At 56.5% G+C, this 15,708-nt stretch overlaps 1 protein-coding gene across 4 annotated transcripts in view; it reads left to right on the top strand.

Annotated features, from left to right (window-relative positions):
• SPTBN2 (spectrin beta, non-erythrocytic 2) overlaps positions 1-15,708 on the top strand; it is a 41,504-nt gene that overhangs the window by 21,062 nt on the left and 4,734 nt on the right. For all 4 annotated transcript variants that reach the window (XM_061407086.1, XM_061407088.1, XM_061407085.1 and 1 more), the window contains 15 exons: positions 1,070-1,223; positions 1,431-2,301; positions 4,367-4,504; positions 5,071-5,827; positions 6,409-6,611; positions 7,170-7,260; positions 7,502-7,648; positions 9,895-10,158; positions 11,564-11,788; positions 12,084-12,173; positions 12,686-12,946; positions 13,036-13,166; positions 13,419-13,623; positions 14,184-14,558; positions 15,434-15,678. In XM_061407086.1, coding sequence (XP_061263070.1) covers positions 1,070-1,223; positions 1,431-2,301; positions 4,367-4,504; positions 5,071-5,827; positions 6,409-6,611; positions 7,170-7,260; positions 7,502-7,648; positions 9,895-10,158; positions 11,564-11,788; positions 12,084-12,173; positions 12,686-12,946; positions 13,036-13,166; positions 13,419-13,623; positions 14,184-14,558; positions 15,434-15,678 — 4,157 coding nt within the window. The remainder of the gene's footprint in view (positions 1-1,069; positions 1,224-1,430; positions 2,302-4,366; positions 4,505-5,070; positions 5,828-6,408; positions 6,612-7,169; positions 7,261-7,501; positions 7,649-9,894; positions 10,159-11,563; positions 11,789-12,083; positions 12,174-12,685; positions 12,947-13,035; positions 13,167-13,418; positions 13,624-14,183; positions 14,559-15,433; positions 15,679-15,708) is intronic.

The following is a 15,708-nucleotide window of genomic DNA, read 5'->3' as shown; positions in this document are numbered from 1 at the left end:
CAGGTCTTTGCAGAGTGTACACCAGTTTGGGGCCCTGTCCTCGGTTCAGATAAGCAGACTGCTCCCTGTCCTCGTGGGGCTCACGTTCCAGGGGGAGGAGACTGATGATAAAACCCTTGGCCCGTCCATAAACAATATAGCAGCTGGGTGTGAAACCTATGAGGAAACAGCAACAGGCCATGTGATGGAGTGGTCCAGGAAGGCCTCCCTGAAAAATGCCTTTTATGCTGAGAGCAGAGTGGAGCTCTGAGGAAAGAATGTTCCAGGCCAAAGGAACAGAAAGGCCCTGGGCCTGCTCATGTGTGGCACGTTCCAGTGAGAAGGGAGGCCCTCGGGGACAGTAAGAACAGGCACCGGGGGGGTGGGGCACAGGGGATAAGGTCAGAGAGGAAGTAGCCAGCTCACTTAAGGCACACAGGCCTGGTCAAGGAGTTTGGGTGTTACTCAGAGTAATGTGGAGCACTGAAGGTGCTTAGAAGGTTTTGAAAAGGGAGAGAGACATGATTCTGCATTTTCACATTTTTTTAAAATGTCACTTTGGCTGCTATTTGAAGAAGGGCTGTGGGCAGCCAGAGTAGGAGCTGAGAGACCAGTCCGAGGCTGTTGCAGTGATCCAGGCGAGAGATGGGGACGCGGATAGGCCAGGAGAGACAATGACGTTCTCTGGGGGGCTGGGGATGGAGCCACGACCATAGGAGGGTGGGGATAATTCTGGGGCTGAGAAAATGAGTCAGCGCAGAGATTCCTGGAGCAGGATTTAGTAAGAAAGTCGTTCCGCAGGAGGGGAGTTGAGTGCAGAGGCCAGGGTGCCAGGACAGAGCTCAGGGGTCCCTATGTGTGTGAGTGAAGGCTGACGGACAGACGGAAGCAGGCTTGCTCACGTGGGTGTGATCAAGTGGAGCTGCCCAAAGAGTCAGGTTGTGTGGTTGATCCTTGGAAGACAGGGCGAGGGGTGTGTGTGTGTGTGTGTGTGTGTGCGCGCGCGCGCGTGGGGCGGGGCAAGAGCCTTGGCTCAGAGGGAACTGTGCAGCTCTCAGACGGGCATCGACATGCCCGGCGTGCCCCACAGGGCCGGCTGCAGTCCCAGGACCTGGGCAAACACCTGACGGGAGTGGAGGACCTGCTGCAGCTGCACGAGCTGGTGGAAGCCGACATCGCCGTGCAGGCCGAGAGGGTGCGGGCGGTCAGCGCCTCTGCACTGCGCTTCTGCGACCCCGGGAAAGGTGACAGCCGGGGAAGGGACTGGGAAAGGGAGGGGCTGGAAGGAGGACAGTAAGAGCCGAAGCAGCAAGATGGGAAGAACCTGGGGACAGGAAAGGCGGTGGGTGGCAGAGTGAGAAGTGTGGGGTGAGGGGGTTAGAACTGGGGGGCACACACAAGAGGCGGAGGGCTGGGCCACAGCTCTTGGCCCTCTGGTGTGACCTTTGCAGAGTACAAACCCTGTGACCCCCAGCTGGTGTCGGAGCGGGTGGCTGCCCTGGAGAAGAGCTATGAGTCGCTGTGCGAACTGGCAGCGGCTCGCAGGGCCCGGCTGGAAGAGTCCCGGCGGCTCTGGCGCTTCCTCTGGGAGGTGGGAGAGGCCGAGGCCTGGGTGCGGGAACAGCAGCACCTCCTGGCCTCGGCAGAAACCGGCCGGGACCTGACCGGCGTCCTCCGCCTGCTCAACAAGCACACTGCCCTGCGGGGCGAGATGAGCGGCCGCCTGGGGCCCCTGAAGCTCACCCTGGAGCAGGGCCAGCAGTTAGTGGCTGAGGGCCACCCTGGGGCCGGCCAGGCAGCCGCCCGCACCGCCGAGCTCCAAGCCCAGTGGGAGCGGCTGGAAGCCCTGGCGGAGGAGCGGGCCCAGCGGCTCGCCCAGGCCGCCAGCCTCTACCAGTTCCAGGCGGACGCCAACGACATGGAGGCCTGGCTGGTGGACGCGCTACGCCTGGTGTCCAGCCCTGAGCTGGGGCACGACGAGTTCTCCACGCAGGCCCTGGCCCGGCAGCACCGGGCCCTGGAGGAAGAGATCCGGGGCCACCGGCCCACGCTGGACGCTCTGAGGGAGCAGGCGGCCGCCCTGCCGCTCGCGCTGAGCCGCGCGCCCGAGGTGCAGGGCCGCGTGCCCGCCCTGCAGCGGCACTACGAGGAGCTGCGGGCCCGGGCGGGCGAGCGTGCCCGCGCCCTGGAGGCCGCCCTGGCGCTCTACACCATGCTCAGCGAGGCCGGGGCCTGCGGGCTCTGGGTGGAGGAGAAGGAGCAGTGGCTCAATGGGCTCGCCCTGCCCGAGCGCCTGGAGGACCTGGAGGTCGTGCAGCAGAGGTAGGCGCCCTGCCCCCTGCCCCCCGCCCCCCATTCCCGCCTCCAGACTGGCCTTGTGAGCTGGGGGCCAGCGTGTGGGGTGAGGTCCCGCCATAACCCGCCTGCTCCTGCTACCCTACTTTGAGTCTTAGCAGGCGTCTGTTTTTGGTTTTAATGAAAAATGTTAAACATACTCATAAATAGAAACCTTATTCAACAGACTCAGCCAGATTCAATAATCATCAGCATCATGCTCTGTTAGACTGATTTTCCTTTTCAAAAGCAAATCCCCAATGGGAACATTTCACCCCTGTACTTTCCAGGAACATAGAAGTTTGTGATATGAGTAAATTGTTTTATCACTGCCTGTGCAGACTTAAAATAGCTAAGCCTTTGAAGTTATAAGCCTTTTAGACAGAGACACGGATTAATCTCTCATAAAGTAGCTTTATTTACAGAATAAGAAATCTTAAAATTTAGAAAGCATGTTTTTCTCATATAACCACCCACAATACCATTATCAGATAAAACAAAATTAGGAATTCCGTGATGTCATCTACTACTCAAACTGTAGTCAGATTTTTTGGTGGTTTTTAAAATATAATGAAAGATTTTTTTTTCTTGTTTTCAAGATATCCAACGACAGGAGTCAGGAAAGTACCACCCCTGTGTCAAATTGAGCCTCAGCCTGTTTTTATAAATAAAGCTTTATCAGAACATGGCTATACCCATTCATTTACATATCATCCCTTAGCGTTAAAGGATGCATTAAGGATGCCTTAGCATTAAAACAGCCTGGCTGAATACATGTGAGAAAGATCAAATGGTTCACCAAACCTAAAATATTTACTTCCTGACCCAGGGATCAAAACTGGGTCTCTCGCATTGCAGGCAGATTCCTTACCATCTGAGCCACCAGGAAAGCCCCAAAATATTTACTGTCTGACCCATTTGCAGAATCTGCTCTAGGAAAATATGAAATGTTTCTGGGGAAAGATATGCTTCACTTACTTATCACTTAAATTTTTTTAGTCCTCGGTTCAGTTCGGTTCAGTCGCTCAGTCGTGTCCGACTCTTTGCGACCCCATGAATCTCAGCATGCCAGGCCTCCCTGTCCATCACCAACCCCAGAGTTCACTCAGACTCACGTCCATCGAGTCAGTGATGCCATCCAGCCATCTCATCCTCTGTCGTCCCCTTCTCCTCCTGCCCCCAATCCCTCCCAGCATCAGAGTCTTTTCCAATGAGTCAACTCTTCACATGAGGTGGCCAAAGTACTGGAGTTTCAGCTTTAGCATCATTCCTTCCAAAGAAATCCCAGGGCTGATCTCCTTCAGAATGGACTGGTTGGATCTCCTTGCAGTCCAAGGGACTCTCAACAGTCTTCTCCAACACCACAGTTCAAAAGCATCAATTCTTAGGTGCTCAGCTTTCTTCACAGTCCAACTCTCACATCCATACATGACCACAGGAAAAACCATAGCCTTGACTAGATGGACCTCTGTTGGCAAAGTAATGTCTCTGCTTTGGAATATGCTATCTAGGCTGGTCATAACTTTTCTTCCAAGGAGTAAGCGTCTTTTAATTTCATGGCTACAGTCACCATCTGCAGTGATTTTGGAGCCCCCAAAAATAAAGTCTGACACTGTTTCCACTGTTTCCCCATCTATTTCCCATGAAGTGATGGGACCGGATGCCATGATCAGTTCATCTTTTAACACATATTAGTAAGGTGGGACCCACGTAGGCAGCTAAGGGGTAAGTCCCAGGAGGAATAAGGGAGCTTGTGCTGAAGGGTGAGGTCCGCTGCTAGGGATTAGTTTGACTTGTTGTCCAGCTGTTCCTGACCTTTAATTTTCACCACGTTTTTGAGCAGCTCTAGAGGTAACAGTTTTTCTAGTTGATTAGCAGGAGTGGGGGGCTCCCCCTTGATCCACAGATGCTGTGAACCATGTAGGGAAGAGATACAAAGGCCCCTATAAATAAGCCTCATGTTGACAGAGAGGAGTTCTCTTGGGCACCTAAGGGAGGTGGCCCAGTGCACCGCTGCCTCCTGCCGCTCACCTCCAGCTCTTCCACCCATCAGGTTTGAGACCCTGGAGCCCGAAATGAACGCACTTGCTGCACGAATTACTGCCGTGAATGATATCGCAGAACAGTTGCTGAAGGCCAACCCGCCAGGGAAGGACAGCATTGTCAACACCCAGAAGCAGCTCAACCACAGGTGGGGTGAGAAAGCACGCAGCAGACAGGATGGCAGCCGGAAGGGAGTCGGTAGGGATGAGATGGAGGCTAAAGACGAGGAGAGAAAGCCATCTGGAATATGTCCAGGGGAAGGGGGCTGGAGATGAAAGAGATGGAAATGGGTTAAAGGTTGCCTGGGGCTTCCCTGGCAGCTCAGTGGTAAAGAATTCACCTGCCAATGCAGGAGATGCAGGTTCGATCCCTGGGTCAGGAAGATCCCCTGGAGAAGGAAATGGCAACCCACTCTGGTATTCTTGCCTGGGAAGTCCCATGGGCTGGGGAGCCTGGCAGGCTATACAGTCCATAGCGTCGCAAAGAGCCAGACATGACAGCGATTAAACAGAAACACCAAAAAAAGGTCGTTTGAAGAGGCTTGGGCCTGGACTGGGGGCAGACAAGGAGTTGAGGGCAGACGAGTGGGGAGCAGCCTCTGCAAACAGCAGGTGGTAGCATAAATCAAGGGAGAGAGAAGCAGGAAGAGGCTGCAGAATATACCTGGAAAGGGCGGGGAAGCTGAGCAACTCCAGACACCCCCTCGGCCCTCAGGTGGCAGCAGTTTCGGTCTCTGGCGGATGGCAAGAAGGCAGCCCTGACGTCAGCCCTGAGCATCCAGAACTACCACCTAGAGTGCACGGAGACACAGGCTTGGATGAGAGAAAAGACCAAGGTCATCGAGTCCACCCAGGGCCTGGGTAATGACCTGGCTGGCGTGCTGGCGCTGCAGCGCAAGCTGGCCGGCACTGAGCGGGACCTGGAGGCCATCGCCGCCCGGGTGGGCGAACTGACCCGAGAGGCAAATGCCCTGGCTGCTGGCCACCCTGCCCAAGCCCCTGCCATCAACGCCCGGCTTGGAGAGGTGCAGGCCGGCTGGGAGGACCTCAGGGCCACCATGCGGCGGCGAGAGGAGTCACTGGGTGAGGCGCGGCGGCTGCAGGACTTCCTGCGCAGCTTGGATGACTTCCAGGCCTGGCTCGGCCGCACGCAGACCTCCGTGGCCTCTGAAGAAGGACCTGCCACCCTGCCTGAAGCCGAGGCCCTCCTGGCCCAACACGCAGCCCTGCGGGGAGAGGTGGAACGGGCCCGGAGCGAGTACAGCCAGCTGCGGGCTGTGGGTGAGGAGGTGACCCGGGACCAGGCTGATCCCCAGTGCCTCTTCCTGCGGCAGCGACTGGAAGCACTGGGAACTGGCTGGGAGGAGCTGGGCCGCATGTGGGAGAGCCGGCAAGGCCGCCTGGCCCAGGCCCACGGTTTCCAGGGCTTCTTGCGGGATGCTCGCCAGGCCGAAGGCGTACTCAGCAGTCAGGTAAGAGTCCGGGGGGCAGCGTCCGAACCAGGAAGAAGTGGGTCAGGGGAATGTGAGGGACTGATGGATGGGGAGAGAAATGGCAGCAGGTAGAATAGCTGAGCAAACAGGATGAGCAGGGGGAACACAGCCAAAAGGGTGAGGGACTCCCCTGGCAGCTCAGTGGTTAAGACTCTGCACTTTTGCTGCAAGGGGCACAGGTTTGATCTTTGGTCAGGAAAGTTCCACATGCCATGAGGTGTGGCCCCCACCAAAAAAAAAGGAATGAAAAAAAAAAAAGAGAGATGTAAATGTAACTTGACCAAACTGACATAAGAAGAAATAGAAAACCTAGCTTGTCGTAACTCTTAAGGAAATGTAAACAGCAGCTATAAATAAGATGGGGCAGGATTTGGAGCATTGAAGGCACTCCAGCCCAGCTCCCTTTTAACCTGAGATTTCCACATAGTCAGTACCATCCCTCTGTCTCTGAGCCAGAGTCTCCTGTCCCACCCTGGGCAGCGTCCATGTCTCAGATGGCCGCCCTTCGAAGATTCCTTCTGGGAAGCTGGGCAGTGAGCTCAGTGTCTCCCCTCCCACAGGAATATGTCTTGTCTCACACGGAGATGCCAGGGACCCTCCAGGCAGCCGATGCCACCATTAAAAAACTGGAAGACTTCATGAGCACCATGGAGGCGAACGGTGAGCGGATCCGTGGTCTTCTGGAAGCCGGACGCCAGCTGGTGTCAGAAGGCAACGTCCATGCAGAGAAGATCCAGGAGAAGGCAGACTCGGTGGAGAGGAGGTACCATGAGGACGGTGGGCAGGTGGGGGACCCTAAAGGGAACCAGGTGAAAACGGGATGAACACGGCACTCAGATCCACAGACGGGGGTCAGGAGCTGACCAAACCTAGAGAGGGAGGAACCAAGTGGTTGCAGAGCTTCTGGGTGGAGAAGTTCTGCCTCCCCGACACTGGGGTGAAATGAAGCCCCTAAGGTAGCCAGACACTGGACCTCAGGATTCCTGGGTTGTCACGTGGTTCTCCTGGAAGGTATTGTCCCCATAGGAGGAGGACCGAAAGCATCTAGGTTAGATAGAACAGGGGTTCCCAACCTCCAGGATCTGATGCCTGATGATCTGAGGTGCAGCAATGCAATAATAATAGAAATAAAGTGCAGAGTAAATGTAACGTGTTTAAATCATTCCCAAACCATCCCCCACACCCACCCTGGCCCATGGAAAAAAAATTGTCTTTCACAAAAACAATCCCTGGTGCCAAAAAAGGTTGGGGACTGCTGAATTAGAGGGTTGTAACCCTTTCAGAGCAAGTTCAAGGGCTCCACAAAGGCCTGTCATTACAGACACAAGAAGAATCAAGAAGCAGTGCAGCAGCTTTTGGGCCGTCTTCGGGACAACCGAGAGCAGCAGCACTTCTTACAAGACTGTCACGAGGTGAAGCTCCCTGCCCCCGCGTCACCTCTGACACTGCCTGGCCACCCCTTTCCCACAGCACTCTCACTCTCTGAGCCTAGAATAAGGCCCCTGTAGTGTCAGCTGAGCAAGTGAACCCCTGCCTGGCTTCTCCCCGCGTCCCCCAGCTCCCCCGATGCACCCTCGCCCCTTCTAGCCTCACGCTACCCTCCCTCTGAAATGCTCTCTGCCCTCCTCCATCCCTGCTCGCCACCCTGTCCAGCTGAAGCTCTGGATTGATGAGAAGATGCTGACGGCGCAGGACGTGTCCTATGACGAGGCCCGCAACCTGCACACCAAGTGGCAGAAGCACCAGGCGTTCATGGCCGAGCTGGCCGCCAACAAAGACTGGCTGGACAAGGTGGACAAGGTGAGCGAGGGGACGGCAGCAGCAAGAAGGGAGCGTCCGGGGCCTCCTGCCGTCAGCATCCCAGCCTCTGTGCAGGGGAGGGTCCCGGCTTCAGGATCAGGCTTAGAGATCATGGAGCCCTAGAAGCCAAACCTCCAAGGTCTAGAGGACAAATGTCTTAGGCCTATGGGCCAGTGACTCCAAAACTTTGAAAAAGGACAAATCAGCAGGGAGCCAGCCTGCAGCTTGGGCTTCCCAGGTGGCACTAGTAGTAAAGAATCGCCTGCCAATGCAAGAGACGTGAGAGACACAGGTTCTGTCCCTGGGTCAGGAAGATCCCCTGGAGGAGGGCACAGCAACCCCCTCCAGTAGTCTTGCCTGGAGAATCCCATGGACAGTGGATGGCCTGTGGTCCATAGGATCACAACGAGTCAGACACTACTATGCAACTTAGCACACATGCGGCCTGCAGCTTTGGGTCAGCATGATATCTATTCTTGGTCCAGAAGAGGATGATACTCTTCAACAGGGTCAGCAAACTTCTGTAAAAGGGGCAGGAAGTAAATATTTTAGGTTGTATGGGCCACACAGTTTCTGTTGAAACTACTTGACTCTGCCAGTGTCACAAAGCAGCCAAAGAGAATACATAGATGAATGAGCGCAGCTGAGTTCCAATAAAACTTTATTTATAAAGACAAGTGGTGGGCCAGATTTGGCCCTTGGGCCGCAGTTTGTCAACGGTGCTTTAGAGTCTTGCCTTCCTGGCACTTGGTCTCCACACCCAGCTCTTCTTCAAGAGCTGAGCACAGGTAAAACTTAATTTCCACTCAGTGAGTATTCCTGGACAACATCCTGTGTGCTCAGCGCTCTGCTAGGTACTGCAAGGTACATAAAAAGACTCTTTCCTTCCCTCAAGGGCGTGACGGTTGGGAAGAGGAGGAGACCAGTGTGGATCTGGTTTCTTCATTTGTTCGGCAAATATTTACTCGGTGCTAGGCCTGGTGCAAGGCCTGGTGTTCGCCGCTGAATGGGGAACAAAGGTGATTCCACTGCGTGCTCCACCCTCAAGGGATGACGCTGGAGCCAGGATCTGAGACATGCACATAAACTGCCAAATTCAGCCCAAAGCAGAACATGAGGAATGTAATCAGAGAGAGCCCAATAAGCTAAGGAGAGAGGAGATGTGGGAATCCTGGAAGCAGGAGCCTGCAGGGAAGTTCATGAAGGATGGGTAGAATTTGTACAGGCAGAGATGTTGGGGGAAAGATGTTTCTTGGTAGAGAAACCGGAAACCAGGGGTGTGGACATGGGGCACCTGTATGGGGGCAAGGATGCAAGTCCTTTTGGCAGGAGCACAGGATGTGTGAAGGGGCTATGGGGGTGAAAGTGGGCTGGGACATGAAAAACCCGGATCACCACATAAGGACTGCACAAGAGGGTGTGTGAAGTTACCCAGCTGAGCTTGGCTCTGGCGCTCTTCGTCCTGGCAGCATATGGAAAACGGCCTGAAGGCAGTGTCTCGGTTCTGTTTACCTAGTAGCAAGGCTTCCAGCGCAAGCCGCTTCCATGGGAGGTAATCCAGGGGAGCCAGTAGGGGGTGGGGAGACGAGGTGGAGAAGGGAAGGCGGTCAGCGAAGGGTCCACTACCATGCCGGTGACCCAGGGGGCACCTGGCGCTCAGTCGTCATGGGACACCTGGGAGACCGTGTGGAACAGACATAGTTATCCCCGCCAAAGCAAGCACGCCCAGTATTCATCCACCAATTTCCTGTCGCTGGTTGAGGGCGGCTTCAGGGGGCAGTAACTCCTTGGCACATCCAGGCCACCTGGCATGCAGACCACACCATGCTGGCCTCACCGTCCCAGAAACCAGAGTCCCCACGCAGAAAGGATGGGAGTGGGGAAACCAGGCGAGACTCGCTCGGTGAAGGGGGATGAGCTGAGAAATGTGAAATGATGGCCAGTGACGTGTGACCGTGTGCAGTGTGCCCCTGGGCACCACAAGCACCACGAGACACCAGAACTCACAATAAGGAGAGAGTGCAATGGCCTCTGAACCAAGATAAGTTCTGACCTTGAAGAAGCCCGGAGGGTTTACTCAGCAGCGAGGGCAGGGAAGTTCAGGAAGCTTGGAGAACACCCGAGAACTTGGTGTGGTTGCCCTCACTTCAGGTCTCTGCTGTCCTTTGGATCTCGTTCTGCTACTGGCCCGTGAAGTCCAGTGGCATCTAATTCTGACACTGACCCCTTCCTTGTCGCACACCCAGGAAGGGCGGGAGCTGACTCTGGAAAAGCCTGAGCTGAAAGCTCTGGTGTGGGAGAAGCTGGAGGACCTGCACCGGCGCTGGGACGAGCTGGAGACCACCACCCAGGCCAAAGCCCGCAGCCTCTTTGATGCCAACCGAGCTGAGCTGTTTGCCCAGAGCTGCTCCGCCCTGGAGAGCTGGCTGGAGAGCTTGCAGGCCCAGCTGCACTCGGACGACTACGGCAAGGACCTCACCAGCGTCAACATCCTGCTCAAGAAGCAGCAGGTACGCCGCGGGCCTTTGGTGGGGCTGGTGAGCGGGAAATGAGGAGATGGGAGTCAGCAGCTCTGAGATTCACGAGGCCGTGCCCAGGCCTCACAGACGTCTTAACTGGCATCTCTCAAAGCAATTTCCATGGGTCACCAGTGTTGGAATCTCTAGGAATGTGTGTCAGTCAGAGTAAAGTTGGGAGATGGACAGCACATTCTAACTTGAACAAGGAAATTTTAGGGGAAAGAACTCTTAATTAATAAAAGGCGGTTACCTCCCAATGGGGTAAAAAGTACTCCAAAGCAAGGATCAGAAAAAAACTTTTCTGTAAATGGCCAAATGATATTGGGTTGGCCAAAAAGTTCATCCTGCTTTCTCTAAGATGTTGTGGAAAAATCCAAACAAATCCAGTATTTTGAGTTTTAAGGGTCATATAGTCTCTGTCGGATAAGATGGTTAGATGGCATCACCGACTCAGTGGACATGAACTTGAGCAAACCCCGGAGATGGTGAAGGACAGGGAAGCCTGGCATGCTGCAGTCCATGGGGTTGCAAAGAGTCAGACATGACTTAGTGATTTAACAACAGCAACAGTCTCTGTCGTAACTGTTCAACTCTGTCCTTGTAGGGTAAAAGCAGCCACAGGTGATGTGTAAGAAAGAATAGTGTGGTGTGTGCCAATAAAACTTTATTTACAAAAACAGGCAAGGGACAGGGTTTGCTGACCCCTGCTCTAATGAATACAGGAATAGCAAATGTAGGGAAGAGTTAGGTCCCTAGGACTGGGGAGGGGGTCCCCAGGAAGGACTGAGATGCCCTCTCCCTACCCCAAGGCTGAGTTTCAGACCTTGTTAGAGAAGGCACAGGCCTGCTGGATGGCATAGAAATTTGCTGGGGTATCACAAACCAGAGAGGTCTGAAGCTGGCAGGCCAAGGCTGGACGGCATGGCACTGGGATGCCAGCAAAACTTGGTGTAGGATAAGAGCCACCACGTCTCCTATAGGAGCTAGAAGAAAAACAGGCTGGAACCATAAATAGAAGCCCATGCCTCGCCTTTTCATAGTGGTGTCCCTCCAGCGCCCTCTGTGGACAAGTCCTAGTATTGCACCAGCGGACCAAGGAAAAGTCTTTACAGGGTCAGGTTCCAAGACTCAAAATGGGCAAAGGTGTACTTGAAACTGAGATGGATTGGAGAAGACCAAGAGACCATAAGTTGATTACTGGCACAGATAGCACACCCCCTGGATTCTTAGATATATTGAAGTTTGAGATCCATTGATGTAGGCGAGGAAGAGATACTCTCCCTGGGTTGAGCTGTATGGATAAGAATTCATGATCAGCTTGATATAGACTAGTGTCTCTGCTGACTTTGAAGGTGGAAGCACGGTGCTAACATCTGCTTCCTCTTCCGGTTGGCAGATGCTGGAAAGGGAGATGGCTGTTCGAGAGAAGGAGGTGGAGGCGATCCAGGCGCAGGCAAAAGCACTGGCCCAGGAAGACCAGGGTGCGGGGGAGGTGGAGAGGACTTCGAGGGCAGTGGAGGAGAAGTTCAGGGCCTTGTGCCAGCCCATGGAGGAGCGCTGCCGGCGCCTGCAGGCCTCCCGCGAGCAGCACCAGTTCCACCGGGACGTGGAGGATGAGATCGTGAGTCTCTGGGACCTGGGACAGGGTTAGAGTCTGCATCGGGGTAAATGGCCCCCGGCCTTTGGCTTTCTGTCTCCTTCCTGGGTGCTGGGGGTGGATGCCAGCAGGGCTCTGTTGTCTCTTCCCTTGGGCATTGGAAGTCAACTCTCTGGCAACACCCAGGGATACCCTCTAGGCCCCTTGCCCCCAGAACCAGAGCCCTGGAAAACGTTCCACCAGGAACCCCTTCCCAGCCAACCCCTGGCTCTTACTTTGCCCTCCGGACCTCCACGGACCCCTCCTCTTTCTCATCCAGTTGTGGGTGACGGAGCGGCTACCCATGGCTAGCTCCATGGAACACGGCAAGGACCTGCCCAGTGTCCAGCTCCTCATGAAGAAGAACCAGGTGAGGCAGAGCTTAAAGGCAAAAGAAGGGGTCCCAAGAGCCTCCCCAGACTTGAATGTTTGTTTGTTTGGCTGCCCTGGGGTCTTAGTTGCAGCACGAGGGATCTTTTAACTCTTAGTTGCAGTATGTAGGATGTAGTTCCCTGACCAGGGATTGAACCCAGGCGCCCTGCATTAGGAGCACTGAGGCTTAGCCACTGGACCACCAGGGAAGTCCGAAAAGTTTGTTTTCTTGAGACCTGGAGTTTCCCTGGCTGCCCCTGATGCTGGGCATAATCCGAGACTTCAGTGGGTCTCCTTTCCTCGCCTCAGGAGGGTGGGTTCCCCTAGTAGTAGATCCTGAGGATTGAAGGGGCACCTTCGTCACATCCTTGGGCCAGAAAAGAGGGGAAGTGAAGAGGACTCAGGGAGGACGAGAAGCAGAAGTGTGAAGGGGGGCTTGTGTGGAGTAAGTGTAGGGTGAGGGGGTTCCCTCAGCAAGCCTTTCAGCGTCTCCTCTGTTGCTGTGGACAGACCCTGCAGAAGGAGATCCAGGGCCACGAGCCCCGCATTGCGGACCTGACGGAGCGGCAGCGCACTCTGGGCGTGGCAGCAGCAGGCCCTGAGCTGGCGGAGCTCCAGGAAATGTGGAAGCGCCTGGGCCACGAGCTGGAGCTGCGAGGAAAGCGACTGGAGGAGGCCCTGCGGGCTCAACAGTTCTACCGCGATGCTGCAGAGGCTGAGGCCTGGATGGGCGAGCAGGAGTTACACATGATGGGCCAGGAGAAGGCCAAGGTGAGAGCCAGGACAGAGCTCAGGCTGAGTCTTCCCCCCACCCCCCCACCCCGACCCTTACCCCCTGCTGCCCCTGTCCCCTTCCTCAGGACGAGCTGAGCGCCCAGGCGGAGGTGAAGAAGCATCAGGTATTGGAACAAGCCCTGGCTGACTATGCCCAGACCATCCACCAGCTGGCAGCCAGCAGCCAAGACATGATTGACCACGAGCATCCAGAGAAGTGAGTCCAGCAGGCAGCAAGGGGGCCAGTCCCGGGGGCTGCAGGGGGGAGGGGTAGGGAGTAGGGGGAGGGGGAGGGGCAGCCAGGTTCAGGAAGGCCAGGAGACTGCAGAGCCCTCTGACCTGTGTGTGTACAGAACCATCTAGAAAGCTGGGGAAGCGGGACGGGGCAAGTCGTTGGGGGGCCAAGAGGGCCAGGACTCCACGGCCTAGGCCGGGGGTCAGAGCGGTGTGTCCTCTCCACGCCCCGCAGCACCCGGCTGTCGATCCGCCAAGCCCAGGTGGACAAGCTGTACGCCGGCCTGAAGGAGCTGGCGGGCGAGCGGCGGGAGCGTCTGCAGGAGCACCTCCGGCTGTGCCAGCTGCGCCGGGAGCTGGACGACCTGGAGCAGTGGATCCAGGAGCGTGAGGTGGTGGCCGCCTCTCACGAGCTGGGCCAGGACTACGAGCACGTGACCGTGAGTGCGGGGAGGACGGTAGCCACACGTGGGCTTCCGGGGTGAGGGCTAGCACCTCATCCTGGGTGGAGCCCCAAGGGGCAGGGGTGCAAGACCAGGGGCTGCAGATGCTGTTCGTTGAATTTCGAGGTGTTTTGTTGAAAGAATTGTGCAGAGAGGAGGAGGCAGGACTGCACATAGACGTGGGCAAGAGAAGAGTGACCAGTCACTCTTTTCCAACAGAACTCAGCAGTATAGGGGGCATGAGGTTCCCCTCCGTGGTTTGGGGGTGGGGGTTTGGACCCTCACTGGTGCAGAAATATAGACCGTACTTAGGGTACCCTTATCGGAAGACTAAAGGTTCCAAGCACCCCTTTACTGGGGGCTGGAGGCTGGGGGTGTGTCAAAGACAGGGTCAGTGGGAACCAGTTGCTTTTGCTCACCAACTTGGCCCTGCTGAAGTGGCCCAGGGCAAGAAATGGGTTCTCAGTGTGAAAGGACTTGCCCCCCCGCCGCCCCCGAGGTAGGTACCACACTCTCCAGCCTCACAGCACTGTCCGGGCAATGGCTTCCTCCACCAGATGCTCCGGGACAAATTCCGCGAGTTCTCGAGGGACACGAGCACCATCGGCCAGGAGCGCGTGGATGGTGCCAATGCACTGGCCAACGGGCTCATCGCTGGGGGCCACGCCGCCCGGGCCACGGTGGCCGAGTGGAAGGACAGCCTCAACGAGGCCTGGGCTGACCTGCTGGAGCTGCTGGACACGCGGGGCCAGGTGCTGGCGGCCGCACACGAGCTGCAGCGCTTCCTGCACGGGGCGCGCCAAGCACTGGCGCGCGTGCAGCACAAGCAGCAGCAGCTTCCCGATGGGACCGGCCGGGACCTCAACGCCGCCGAGGCCCTGCAGCGCCGACACTGTGCCTTCGAGCACGACATCCAGGCCCTCAGCGCCCAGGTCTGACCCAAGCGTGGGTGGGGGCGACGGTGTCTGAGGACACTCAGTGGGGAATGCAGCGGGGGGACTGGAGGGTGGGCATGCCCTGCAGGGCCACATAAGCATGCGCTTAGAGTGCTTCCAGGGAACCATCTCTGGCCAGGGGACATCTAGCCACTGTGTCCACACCCAGAATGACAAGGCTCTTTGAGGGCCCGTGACATTTTCTTTTTTTAAGTTTATTTTTATTTTGGGCTGCACTGGGTCTTGGTTGCTGCGTGCGGGCTTTCTCTAGTTGTGGCAAATGGGGGCTGCTCTTCGTTGCAGAGCACGGCATGTGGGGCCTTCCCAGACCAGGGGTGGAACCCAGGTGGATTCTTAACCACCAGGGAAGTCCAGCCCCATGACATTTTCAAATGGTTCCAGGAGCTAGAAGATTCTTCCCTTTGTACTAAAATCCATCTATTGCTCCCACTCAGACATTAGCCCTACGAAAAATAAGCATAGTTCCTTCTTCCAGCCATTTAAACCCAGGAGGGCCCCCCCACCCTAGTCCCTTCTTCAGGCTGAAAATCTCCTTCTAGCAATCTCTGAGGTCCTCCACGTGCTGGACAGGCTTCTGAAAGCTCAGCCAGCTAGTGGCCCTTTTAAAGCATTGACCCCCAGGCTAAGCCCAGGCCCCCCAGTAGGGCTCCACAGGGCAGCGTGTGACAGGGCTGACTCTGAGTACCAGCCCCCATCTTTCCCAGTGGCCCCCTCACCCCCATCCCACTTCTCCCCCTGCTTCCCCGGCTGGTGAACTGGGCAGGAGGTGAAGAGCAGGGGCCAGGACCGAGGGAGGCTGCAGCCCCTCGGAGTCTCCTGGCTCACCTTAACTTTGCCCTGGGCCCCTGCAGGTCCAGCAGGTGCAGGACGACGGCCACCGGCTCCAGAAGGCCTACGCCGGCGACAAGGCCGAGGAGATCGGCCGCCACATGCAGGCCGTGGCCGAGGCCTGGGCGCAGCTTCAGGGGAGCTCTGCTGCCCGCCGCCAGCTGCTGCTGGACACCACGGACAAGTTCCGCTTCTTCAAGGCCGTCCGGGAGCTGATGCTGTGGATGGACGGGGTGAACCTGCAGATGGACGCCCAGGAGCGGCCCCGGTGAGACCCACAGTGCCTGGTGGCCTCCAA

The sequence above is a fragment of the Bos javanicus genome, chromosome 29 (genome assembly GCF_032452875.1).
Source record: "Bos javanicus breed banteng chromosome 29, ARS-OSU_banteng_1.0, whole genome shotgun sequence".
NCBI lineage: Eukaryota > Metazoa > Chordata > Mammalia > Artiodactyla > Bovidae > Bos > Bos javanicus.
The sequence above is the reverse complement of the archived record's forward strand: the minus strand, read 5'-3'. Positions and strand labels throughout refer to the sequence as shown.